A 12,603-nucleotide genomic window follows, 5' to 3' on the forward strand; every position below is an offset into this window, starting at 1 on the left:
AGTCGTGTTGTCTAGAACTTTTTTGTTTCAAAGTGCCTAAAGAGACACCGATAGGCTTTTTTTAATGACCCACATCATAAATTTAGGTTAAAGGTATTCTTGAACAGATAAATATGATTTTTTTATTTATTGACGTAGATAAGAAGAAAGTTAGGTTTCCCATTGTCCAAACTGAAAAAGCTCCCTCTGTTTTGTACTTTTGTACAGTATGATTAAAATAATTGCTTATATTTATTCGTGTATTTTAATAAAAAAATATTTAATAATTATTATTAATGATTACTAAGTTAAAGCGCTATTTCAGAAAAAATATTTCTAATTTAGAATTCTATATTTTTGGACTAAAGTTAATAGAGTTACAATTTGTGGGACCGTTAAGGCATAATGAGGTGAAGCGCTTTGCAGTTTTAATATTTTAAAGAAAATAGGTAAAGCCTGATTTAACATAATTATATATGAGGCATAATATTCTTATATAAGATTTATAATAGCACCCATTTTTTATGAACATATATAAATGTATTTATTTGGATTTTAAATAAGAGTTAAATTGATTCCTTAATGGGAAAATTACCTTTTTTCATTAATTAATTATTGGGATAATTTTATTAATTATTTAGATTGCGAAAAAGTCTTTCATATAATTAATTACAAAATAGATAGTAATAAAAATGTTTAGCGTTTATGGTACAAATATGTTAATGTAAATTCACTTTAGAATGAATTATACAGAGCATTGCTGGTGATTTCGCGGGAAGGAAAAAATCTCAATTCTGTTATAATATATTTTACTAATGAAGCTAATTTGCTATTTTATTTAATTATTGCATTTTCTCTATAAGTGATTATAATTGGAAATTTTTGGGAAAAATAAATATTTTCAACCGTAAATATAGTTACGTTTTATACAACACCTTCCATAACTCTTATCGACAAGAGAACAACGAAGGCCATTGAATACCTAAAGTACATAATTATTGTTAATTAATTGTTATTTTTTCCTTCTCTGTAAGTATATAACTGCGCCATGGTTTATCCTGACTGAAGGTCCATAAATAAGAACAACATTTTAGGAACAACTAATACCAAACTTTGTGGCAGGCCTGAAACTAGTCATTTAGTCATGATATATCGAATTTGATAATTAATTCATCAGTCAGGCCGGTGATGAAGTTTGAAGACTATGATGGTACAAATAGAATATGTCATAGAGATGGTAAAACTGTTGAGGGTATAAAAGCAGTGTGAGTGGTAACAGCGCTGTTCTGCTCGACTTACGCGGAAGCAAACAGCAACGAGCGCACGAAAAGTAACGCATGAGTAATGCATGAAGGAATATTGCGCATGAAAACTTTCTTAATAGCAGTAGTACAATCTTAGAATATGTAGATGCTAACGCCCACTTACTTGACGTTATCAGCAATTTATTAGTATTTACACATTTCTTTATTTTTTTCCTTTGATGTATGTACTCAAATTTTATTAGTCACTGTGTGGTAATAATAATTGTTTTTAAACAACAACCTCTTGTATAATTTACATATTATCCCGCCTTGAGCATGAATATCAATCATGTACAGAAGGAGGTAGGTGTATTTAAGCCTAACATGGTGGCCACATCACCATGAGTTGAAGACTGGCCTGCGTCTAACAAAACAGTATATCGCTGCACACCTATTATTTCAAACTACCCGACGTTATCTAATCATTCAAAAGATGTAACACAATATCATTACGTTCTGCCCATCACTATAATCACACTCATATTCTGAAATTTTACAGGATAACAAATTTGGCACACTGCCAACGTTTGTGCCACACAGTAATCCTCCTGTAATAGATATTAAAACTACAATCGAAGAAAAGTCCGATCATAAAATTATCGACGCCTACAACGGTAAAACATATTTCTGGGGTATATTCCCAAAAAAAGATGATTACATAGAGTTCATCTTCAAAGAGCCAATAGCACTCCGCAGGTAGATTATTGTCGCGGTATAATACCACTGTGTGTCATGTGTGAATGACTAATCGTTGTCCTTCTCTCATAATTTCTTTCTAAAAGGTTAGACATTGGTCCCAACCATGCATTGTTCAAAGTGGTTTGTGGGGTATTTCAGATTTGTATAAGTCCGGTAACATTTGTGCTGTTTCGAAATGGGGTGATCATTTATGTTTCCTTGGGTATACGAGTATTCGTAATTTTTCCATCATAATAAACTGTTTAATTGTTGCATCTTTCCTTTCATCGTCTATTGCTTGAATCGTACCTTCTTATTAAGTGTTGTGTTCTTGTCGAATATCAAGCCTTGTTCCAGAAATGTAAACTTATCAATGATGTTGTTTGCGTCATAATCTATGTAATTTCATGGTATTATTTCGTGTCAACCCTAACAAAATATATACATTTACACATAAGTATTATTCCCTAATTTAAAGAATAGACTTAACATGAAAGTAAATTATTTAAATGAGTCATTCATTCACATTTCTGAAACAAGGTCAGTAGTACATTGTCTATATACTTTCCCTGTTTGGTAAATGGAGCAGTGAATAGAGAGTGAGATACATTTCCATCCATTATATATGTCGCAGTAGGCGGGGCGAGGGGCGAGCCCGAGTTCCCGCCCACTCGTGAAAACGATGTCAAACTGGTTATTATGGCTTTAAAATCAAAATAGGCAGCTATCGTGTATTGTTAAGGTAGTTGTAAATGAGAATAAGATGTAACCGAATGTGTTTTAATGTAAAAAATATTTATTTTGAAATCATCAAGATTTAGATATTATAAACTGGAGATACATGAGTATGCTAATAAATATGATCCTCCCTAATAACATGTAGCTAAAATTATCTTTATTACTTATAAAAATCATTACAAATATATTTGTTATGAAATTACATTAGATTTTGGTTATGTTTATAAAAATAAGAAGCGACACATTGTCTAATATTTGCCGAATTTAATTCACGAAGTACAATGCATTAAATATCTCTTTATTATCTGCTTCATTATGCATGCAACGTGAACTTGCCAATTGTATCTAGATTTTGTGTTTTACATCGATTCATATCAAGCACGCAATGCATTAACAGGAACTATTTTGTTTTAAGACACTATTGTTCATATAAATAACATAATAATTATTAAAATTTGTTGTAAGCCGACAAGATCTTATCTATGGAAATGCCTTGCTTCTTCGATGTGAATCGATGTTCACCTACATTAGCTGCATGATGATATGCTTGCAATTCCAAAATACAGGTTTGCTATCTACTCTGGCAACTTAGAACATCTCGATGACATATTCAAAGATGCAGACGTCAGTCTTAAGAAGAATGGCCAAGATGATTACACTGTGATCACAAAATTTACTGATCTAGGGATTGCGAAAGCAGAAGTGGCAGATTACTTTGGTCCCGTTACATCGCTCAAGATCCATGTCAATAATGACCATGACAAATGGGTGATCATAAGCGAGGTAAGTTATTAACTACTAATGCTTGATATATTAGCCGGCTAACATGACCGCTACATGACAGTTACATAATATTTATTACATAATAAAGTTATTTTTCCGTGACACGCGTAATGTCATGTAGCTGGCATGTTAGCCGGCTAATATTCTATTCATTCCATGGCAAATGGGTTTATAGATCGGTAACAATTACACAGAATTATGCCCCATCAACCAGCAATTATTGCAAATATTTACCAAGCCTATATCCATTCAGTGGTGCAATAAGCAGCTGGCTTATCGCCATATCAAAATCAAATATTTTAGTCTCGAACATCTCAAGTATTTCTTCCAATCTTTTTTAGATTGGAAGAAACAAATTTAATTCTGGCCAACCTGCAGGTTCTTTATACTTGGAGGCTACCAAATTGGCTGGCCAAAATTGACTCCCCCACTAAACCAAAAAAGCAACTAGTTTATAGAGGCATTTTAACCTCAATCATATTGATAATAATATGGATAGTTGAGGTTAAAATGCCACCTTAATTCATTATTTTTTCTTCCGATTTGCTATGGAGAGAAGTGGACAATTAATATTTCCAACTCCTCCATATCTTTTTATTTGATTAATTTCAATACGGGATAAAGACAAATGAGTGTTCCCTGAGACTCGCCGAGCTTCGCCGCTCGGTGTCAAAAAATGCCTGCCACTGGCAGCTGATCTTGGCTTACAGGAGTTGTAGTGGAGGATGTGAGGGCGGGAAAGTCTATGTAAAGCAAAAATGCCAATTATATAAAAAAAATATTTATATCTCAATTATCTTTTGTTTCAGATAAAAATCAAGACAGGCGACCCCGCTCATCAATAAACTTTAAAAGGACTTTAAAAAAAATATAATATGTACAATTAGTTATTAATCATATACCTTTTAGCTTAGTATTTATACGTAGGATGTTAGTTCAATTTGGCATTTATTCACTCTTAGGCTCATCGATCAAATAGTTAAAATTTTCATTGTTTTATTTTATTTTTTTATAACGTTGTCATATTTTCGGAACTCTATTTTATTATTTACGGCATGTAAGTGGGTGCAGTGTGAAAAGTGTCCATAAACTGAGAGTAGGGAAGGGAAAAAGGTGGTAGGTGTCTTTATGCAAGAGACCAACTGGGGAAGTACCACCGTAATGTCTATTTTTGCCACCAGACAGCATGAGTAAGCGTTGTAATGCGGTTATTAGGACATTATAGCCAGACTTTAACTGGGCATAATGAGACCGAACATCTGATGTCTCAGGATGACGAGCGCTGTAGAATACCATTCAATGCTTTGTATTAAGTTTTGGTTGGTGTTCCTACTGTTCATTGTTAGCCATGCCGTTTACCATCAGGCGGGCGGCTACCTTATCTCGTCATTTATAACTTTAGATGGTGGGAGGGTACCTAATTTAGTACCTAACTGGATTACGACCACCGTACATGGTGACAGCCACAGTGGTTCTTTCTGGGTCAGCTAGTACACATCCAGAACTGCAATAATCTTACCATCTAATGAAATGCACTTGTCCCGCCATTATAAATATCTAAGTAAGGTTTATGGGCACTCATTGATGTATTAATGTCGGTAACGAGTGAACTATCACATCGTATTATATCTCAAGACATAATAGTGAGACAAAAGTAGTGACGCGTGAATTTGTGGTCCTATGAAATCACACTACTGCCCCACGCATAGTATAGGCGTTAGTCATTATTTTAGTATTGTAATTTTGAGTAACTATGCCTATTTTTACCTACCTTCCTCTCACTGTTGCTGTATGGGCTTTTTCCAGTGTTAGTATCAACCGTGATGAAAACCCGGTCTATATCCAGTGAGATACGATGTACAGTCATCAATGAATTTTAGATGAACGTTATATTGAATTACATCGTTATTACCATCAATTTGAGCATATACGTAACGTGAAAAAATAGCACCTTTTAGATATATGTTGGCCATTTGGTTTCGTTGTGAAGGGAGAAGGGTGAAAATGGACATACCGGGAAAATAACTGCCAGGCGAAACTGGTTTCTATCATTTCACTCTTAGACATTAGAAATTGTTGAATTGATAAATATACAACTAGAAAAGGCAAAGTAAAACTCTCATCACTTGAACAGGCTTGGGTGAATTGGTTGTGTTCTGGTTCCCGTTTTGCCATAAAGAAGAACGTTAAATGATTCCGTCGCTCTCTCAAGATATTTCGTTGATAATAAGAGCTAGGTGTTCGAGTGAGCCGTTTCATCAGCGTCATTACTGCGTGCCACTCTCGATCCTGGCTTTCAGCTTTCCGTTAGCGGGTATGAGGGTTAGGTAGTCTCGAAACATCACGCTATTGAATGCTACAGAACCGACAGGCGTAGCATGCAACGTAACGTCAAATAAGTATATATCCAAATTATTAGTTTGCCGTCATTTCCTTTAGAATATTCAAACAATTGTGTTGTTATCGGAGTGTTCTTGAAACCTTATACTTTTTTTTTCAATATTTTTGTTGAACCAGATTTCGCTCGCGGTATTTCCTGGCCCGGTTTTAGATATATTTAGATAGCGTCTTCGTATTTAATGTCGTCGTTTAAATGTTAGAATAAGTATTTTATCATGTTAAATTAGTACTCTCTTCTCTACTATATATTCTATTAGTTTATAGTAAAACATTATTAGAAATGTAATTATTTTTTTCCATTTAATAAATGATTAAATAGAGTTATACTTATATACTTTGAGATTCATATCAGTATTCTCCGATAGTTTATTTTTGGACTCTCCTAAGTATGTAAGTCGAAAGTAGATTTGGGGAGCCTTTATTAGTAAAGTATAATGGATTAGACGTTTAATAAATAATAATTAACGATCATTTTAATCATAATCGTAGTTCATATATAAGTTGAAGTTTGTGTTAGTAAATAAGATATTAGGCCGTGCTTTAGTCTCATATTACATTCCTTCTTAACTTATTGGTTCATTTTATATTGGCCTGACCAATATTTATATCATATTATTAAGATGAAATATTATAAGTATTAGTATATCGCAAATATTTATGTATGTTTAGATTCGAAAAATAGTCGCTGATATATATTCTTAGAAGATAATTTCCAATAGCATGTTAACAGAAACTTGGAGAATTTAAATTAATAACTTATGAAATAATTTAATATAAACTCGATAAAATGTTGTAAGACATTATTTTCTACTTCTTGTGCCTCTCTAGCTAGCGAAGATTGGCAGTCAGCTCAATATATCTTCAGTTCTTGCAATCCCCGTTCTCTCTATTAATAAAATATTAATATATACATGGATACAACAATATTATACACATATATCCGTTGAATTTTATATATCTATCCATATTTATAATTCTGTTAACTAAAACATGAGCCATTTAGATTGAATTAAGACTTATATAGTAGTGTTAAAGTTCCAAATATATCTCTACGTAGCATTAGTTAAGCAAGTTCCATTTTAAATCTAAATGTTGTGTGGAATTAAAGAACGAAAATACATCTGTCGTTTTATTTTTTTGTGTTTTTTTTAACCCACGACGACATGAAATATATACTTCTAAAAGTTATAAGTTATAACTTGTTTACAAGAATAACCACACACACACACACATATACGAAAATATGTATCTTGCAAGAAGTAACAGATAGTTACTTCTAGAACTTATAATCTAATTCTGAGGAAGACATTAATTATTTTATTAGCTTCTGTCATAGAAAAGCAACTGACCTAACACTAAGCTAAGTTTTTTGTGACACCAATCACTACCTGGTTGAAGGTTTAGCGAAGGTACAAAATGCAGAGAAAGCTGCTAAAAATTCTCTTCAACTTCCTATAATTATAAAGAAGTAACACGTGTATTCACAAACAATTCTGTGAGGACACACAATGCGGTCGAACGCATAGCGTAGGCAATTTCATTTTCTTTGGCTTTGTATATCCGAAGTTAAGTATCTCAATACTAACCAATCGAAGCGTCCAGTGCAAAGATTGTCATGCGGAAATTACTGAAAAACAAATTTGTTATCACAGCGTTGCTCTGTACTTAGCTAATGTTTGTGAATACTGGCATAAGGTAAGTACTGTACATTACGAGATCTTAATCAAACCTCCATGATCATCCGTCACTTCTATCTCAATCTCCTTTTTCGATCTATCTCGTTAATTGCCCAATCAGAATAAAGTTATTTTGACATGTTTAAAAATGACCTATTTTGATTGGTTCATTCTCGGAAGCGGATTGAAAATTAGGATCGTTTATTCGAAAGGGCCAAAGACAGGGTAAAATGGCACATATTGGAAGAGACCTGTGTCCAGCAGTGGACAAAGGTATAGGCTGAAGATGATGATGATTGAAAACAGCTATACTGTCTACAAAATATGGTCTTTGAAATGCTGTTAAGGCAGTTACTGAACAGTTAGAAGAAGCCTTCATAGGTTTAGATTCTTGCTAAAGAACACCTATCCCTGCCTTGAATTCGCAAGGCTATTTAAATTAAAAACATAACATTTTTATAAGGTAATGATTAGAAGCCAGCAAAAATCTGGGATTTTGTTATATCTCTATTTAAATTGGCACCCAAAAGACCGTCTCTCTAACCTTTAAACACTAACTTCTTAAATTGTTATATATCCGTTGGACTAAGGTGTGAATATTTTCAATAGTACCTATAATAAGCCTGTGCCTTGAGAAGGGATATTTCTAGGGAGGTGAAGTATGTGTACTAAAACGATTCCATATTTTGCCAGAGCTTTAGAATCTTTACAAGCCAAAACACATCCCAAAACAACAGATTTTAGATTTTTTGTCTGTCTGTATGTTTGTACACGCATAACGCAGAGACTGTGCTTGGAATAATGGCAATTTTCTTTTATGTATTGCTAGAAACCTAATTAAAAATATAGACTCCATTTTTACATACCGGAAAAACTTCTTCACGCGGGCGGAGCGCGAGCAAAACTAGATATAGTAATAAAACCCAACATGTAGATATTTGGCAAGAAATATAATTTATTATTGTCACTTAAATTAAGTACAACAATAGTAACATTTTCCCTTACATCAAATAATTGACCCAGAAACAAATCATTAATTTAAAATGATAAAAAATACATATATCTTAATAGCTAAATCTAATGCACAATTTTATACATTTTAATAATACTTAAAGCCTCAATAAATTTTATTCATTTGAAAAACCAGATAAAAAGGATCAACGCATCGCTTACTTAGTATTAAAAGAAGAAAGGAATACGAAGGAAGCAGCCGAAATGCGGTCGGTATCTTCTATGACTGCCAGACTGGGTAGGTACGACCAAGTAAATAATTTTTACCAATCAGTCCTGTGAAAGCACTGGTGCATTGTGTTTGAAAGACATTGGAGGATCTAATTTCTGGGTATTGACTTAACATCCATAAATATCCTTGTCTTGGGGACACTAGCTCAGTAAAGTGCTAAATTTTCAGTCACAATTTCTCAGTTGACTATTTATACGAATACACACAAATAACGCCTTTATCTCCTTAGGGGTAGGCTCTCACTTTCCCCCGTGTGTGTTTCATCTATACCAACACTGTCACAAAATTTACAAGTCTTTAGAAAGATATGAAGTGCCTGTGCATCATATACCTGTCTCCTTTTTGTTGCTCTGTATGGTAGCCAATTTCTTTGTGTATGGACTGTAAGGCCATTTTATCTCTCTGTCACTTCTCAATCTCTTAGTACATCTGCATCCAAATACTTTACATGATAAAACAAATGAACAAACCACAATTATATTAAATTTTATTTTTATGAGATAATTTAAATACTAAAATCTCTAGGAGGCACTCAGAAGCCATTATTCCGAAGTTCTCGGCACAACAAGAGCTTTAAATGGAGCTGCTGAGGGAGTGGCTCCATCCACGTGCTCCAGGGAAGGCATTGGTTCTTCAGGAGCTGGTAAAAACGAAAATCTCTGCAGCATAGTAGTTGTGAAGACGAATATATTACACTTAGCCAGAATGTCGCCCATACACCTGTGCTTGGCCAGGCCGAACGGGAAGTAGTGGTCGGGCAGGCAGATCTTACCATCTGCCAAGAACCGTTCAGGCCTGAAGGAGTACGGATCAGGATAGTACTCTTCATCCATGAGAATGTTGGTGAAGTTGCTCACCACCATGGTGTCCTGGAATGAGGGTAAAATTGTAAAATTGGGTGCCGTTTCGGCTGACATAGTAAAAAAAATTATTTAATGTATTTAAGTAATTATGAGGGTGAAGTTTGTGAATCTTAAATTATGATCAAAAAGAAGACTTTTTCGTTCAGGCCGTTCGGCTAATGGTAAGCGATACGACCGCCCGTAAACAGTACAAACACCATCCAACACCTTGAATTACAAAATATTATTATTCTACTGCGCTCGTCATCCTGGGATATGAGATAATAAGTCTTATTATGTCTAATAGTTGCACGGGCTACAATGTTCTTCAAACCTGAACCCAACAATGACTACTGCTTGGCGGCCGAAATAGACATTGCGGAGGTATCTACCCAAACGAACTCTCACACATGAGAGATCTACCACCAATAGTAGTTTAAATTTCCCGGATGGTGTAATTGTATTCAAATGAAATCATAATTTATTTGAGAATAAAATTCCATAAGGGTGCTACTAAAACAAACACAAAAGGAAATAAACATTTTATTATGTTTGTAAGTATATTAAGAAAAATATAAACTACTTAATTGCGTCTATGGCCCGTATTATTGTTATTATTATTGCGGTTCGATTACTATACTAGTCTTGGATTCGATTTCCAAGTTAGATTGTATAGGTTTATCTTCTTATTATTACATCGGGAGATGAAATATACTTGCTGAAAAGGGAGTGAACTAGTAGCGCTTCTACCTACCCTTTCGGATATAAAAAGCGTGTTGTTTTTCAGCGCCATCTAGGGAAATACATCAAAACTGCGTATTTCAGCAGCTTTATACAACGATATGATTGTTAACGCCATCTAATGAAATGATTTGAAAGCGGAAAATGTGACACGACATAGGGCAAACTACTACAGACTACAAAAAAAATATAACTTTTTACTATTATCTGTGGTTTTGCAACTTGTTAGCAATACAGGTTTAAAATTTCAGTTACTAATAACAGAGTGCGCTTACACTTGAAAAATATCGCAAATACGCAAGGTGTTATCGACTGTGACATAATATTATTATTATAGGTATTTTTGTCAGAATCATTAATCATCAACTATTATATTCTCATTATTAAATGTACTTTTGCATACCAAATATTGTTCAAGCCATATATATCATATGTATAGCTTACCGTAGGTATATGGTAGCCGGCGAGTGTGGTCCCCCTGAGGGCTCGATGAGGCACTCCGAAGGTCCTACCCATGAAGTGCCGCACACACTCGTGAACTATCGCTTCATTGTACGGCATACTGAAATATTTTAAATTACAATGGCATAAGTATGTTTAGGAGTCACAGTCAGTTCAAAGGGATAAAATTATTCACTGAGTACATAAGTATAGTAGACGACACATATAGTAGACACAATTATCATGTATAACATAAACGACTTGCAACATATTATTTTCAGTTGCATAAGTCTTAAAATATCATAAATTATACTTTATCACTGTACTCAAATTATTTGTCATGTAAAGCTAATTTCTGCATACAAATAGGAAATAATCAAAATTCTACGCACCTAGGACGATCGTTTAAACTCGGTGCTCTTTGTCTACCGACCACCGTATCGATCTCTTCCTGCGCCTTCCTCTGGACCTCCTGCTCCCTCACCAGATAGCTGAAGCAGAAGCTCATGCTCTTGCTGGTTGTCTCAGTACCCGCCATGAACATGTCCATGCACATCGCCACCAGCTGACCCTCAGAGTAAGAGTCCACTTCTCCAGTTTCCCTCAAAACCCTAATGTAGACATCCATGAAATCTTTATCTTCTTTCTGAGAGTCGAAACGGTCTTTATGTCTACCGATCTCATCTCGCAGGAACTTCCAAATCCTCTCATGCGTTTTGATAAAGTCTCTATACCCTGAGAGGGTGGGAGCAACGATGCTGAGGATCGGAAAGTGGCTGAAGACTGTTCCCACCATGTCAACTGCTGCGAAAAGGTCAAATAACAATGTCTGTAGGATTTTCATTTGCGGGTCTATTGGGTTATATCTGATTCCTGCCATCATAGTCCAAAGCGTGTTAAGGATGTAGACGTTGAAGAAATTATGCATTTGAATTACTGTAGAGCTATTATTTCCTATGATCTTCGTGACATCATCAACCATGTGGCCCGCCTCTGACTTCGCCGTCTCCCCCATTCCAGTTCTTCCAAACCCGAATTCCTTGAGATGCTTTATGAGGAACCTTCTCTGCTCCTTCCACAGCTCTCCGTCTGTCAGAAGGAGACCACGCCTCTGACCCCAGGTCCTCGTCTGATAAAAAATGCCTTTAGGTCTTCCATCTATATCTTCATTGAAAAGCATTTCTTTATTAGCTTCTAGGCTATTTACCATCACTATCCGATCCTTTCCAATCCGGAGGCCCAACAGTGGGCCGTCATTGCAGTATCTTATTGATAATTCCTTTGCCGCTTTGTAAAGGTAACCGGTTTTTTCTCGCAATTTGTAGACTTCTGCCGCGCAGCCAAGGATAGGAGACCATTTCGGGCCCGGTGGGAATTTCCTAGGCTTCAATGTGTCTAGATAGAGGTAGAGCGCTACTGCTAGCACCGCTGCTAGCACTGCCAGCCACATCTGAAAAGTAAAACATTAATCACAGAAACTCTATAGCGCAGGCGCAGAATCAACAATGTATTTCAATCATTACCAATCCTCACGGTTAAAAAGAAACAATACTTAATATAATGAAAACATTAATTTCGCATAGTTAACTTGTAATAAATAGCGATAATAGCTTTGCAGGCGCAGAACGAATTGTTAAATAAGGTTTCGTATTCTATCCCAGGCCACACTTACCATCAAATAATATAAAAAGTACTGAAATGTGTCATCGTTCGCATTGCATAACTACGCTAAAAAGTATAAGATATTTATCTATATTCACTGCAACAATTACCCACCA

The 12,603-nt window shown here is 34.9% G+C and overlaps 2 protein-coding genes across 2 annotated transcripts in view; one reads left to right on the forward strand and one right to left on the reverse strand.

Moving 5' to 3' along the window:
• Positions 1–7,016, forward strand: part of LOC115441432 — a 180,028-nt gene extending 173,012 nt beyond the window's left edge. The window contains exons 48-50 of the mRNA XM_037443744.1: positions 1,783–1,979; positions 3,266–3,482; positions 4,292–7,016. Of these exons, the coding sequence (XP_037299641.1) occupies positions 1,783–1,979; positions 3,266–3,482; positions 4,292–4,327 (450 nt within the window). The 3' untranslated portion in view covers positions 4,328–7,016. The remainder of the gene's footprint in view (positions 1–1,782; positions 1,980–3,265; positions 3,483–4,291) is intronic.
• A 1,515-nt stretch (positions 7,017–8,531) lies between these two features.
• On the reverse strand, positions 8,532–12,275 carry LOC115441440 (probable cytochrome P450 303a1). The gene is made up of 3 exons (XM_030166233.2): positions 11,218–12,275; positions 10,829–10,946; positions 8,532–9,670 (listed from the first exon to the last, which is right to left on the reverse strand). Exons 1-3 carry the CDS (start codon positions 12,273–12,275, stop codon positions 9,344–9,346), a joined length of 1,503 nt encoding a protein of 500 aa, XP_030022093.1. The 3' UTR covers positions 8,532–9,343.
• Between the last annotated feature and the right edge of the window lie 328 nt (positions 12,276–12,603).

This window comes from Manduca sexta, chromosome 27 (genome assembly GCF_014839805.1).
Source record: "Manduca sexta isolate Smith_Timp_Sample1 chromosome 27, JHU_Msex_v1.0, whole genome shotgun sequence".
In the NCBI taxonomy this organism is placed as follows: Eukaryota; Metazoa; Arthropoda; class Insecta; order Lepidoptera; family Sphingidae; genus Manduca; species Manduca sexta.

Bases quoted from the DNA above. Each gene is read 5' to 3' on its own strand.
- LOC115441440 (XM_030166233.2), bottom strand. From the start codon at position 12,275: ATGTGGCTGGCAGTGCTAGCAGCGGTGCTAGCAGTAGCGCTCTACCTC. The intron at 10,947-11,217 runs GTGCGTAGAATT...AAAATATTTCAG, and splicing joins AGTTTAAACGATCGTCCTAG to TATGCCGTACAATGAAGCGA. The intron at 9,671-10,828 runs GTAAGCTATACA...CCCTCATTCCAG, and splicing joins CCGGCTACCATATACCTACG to GACACCATGGTGGTGAGCAA.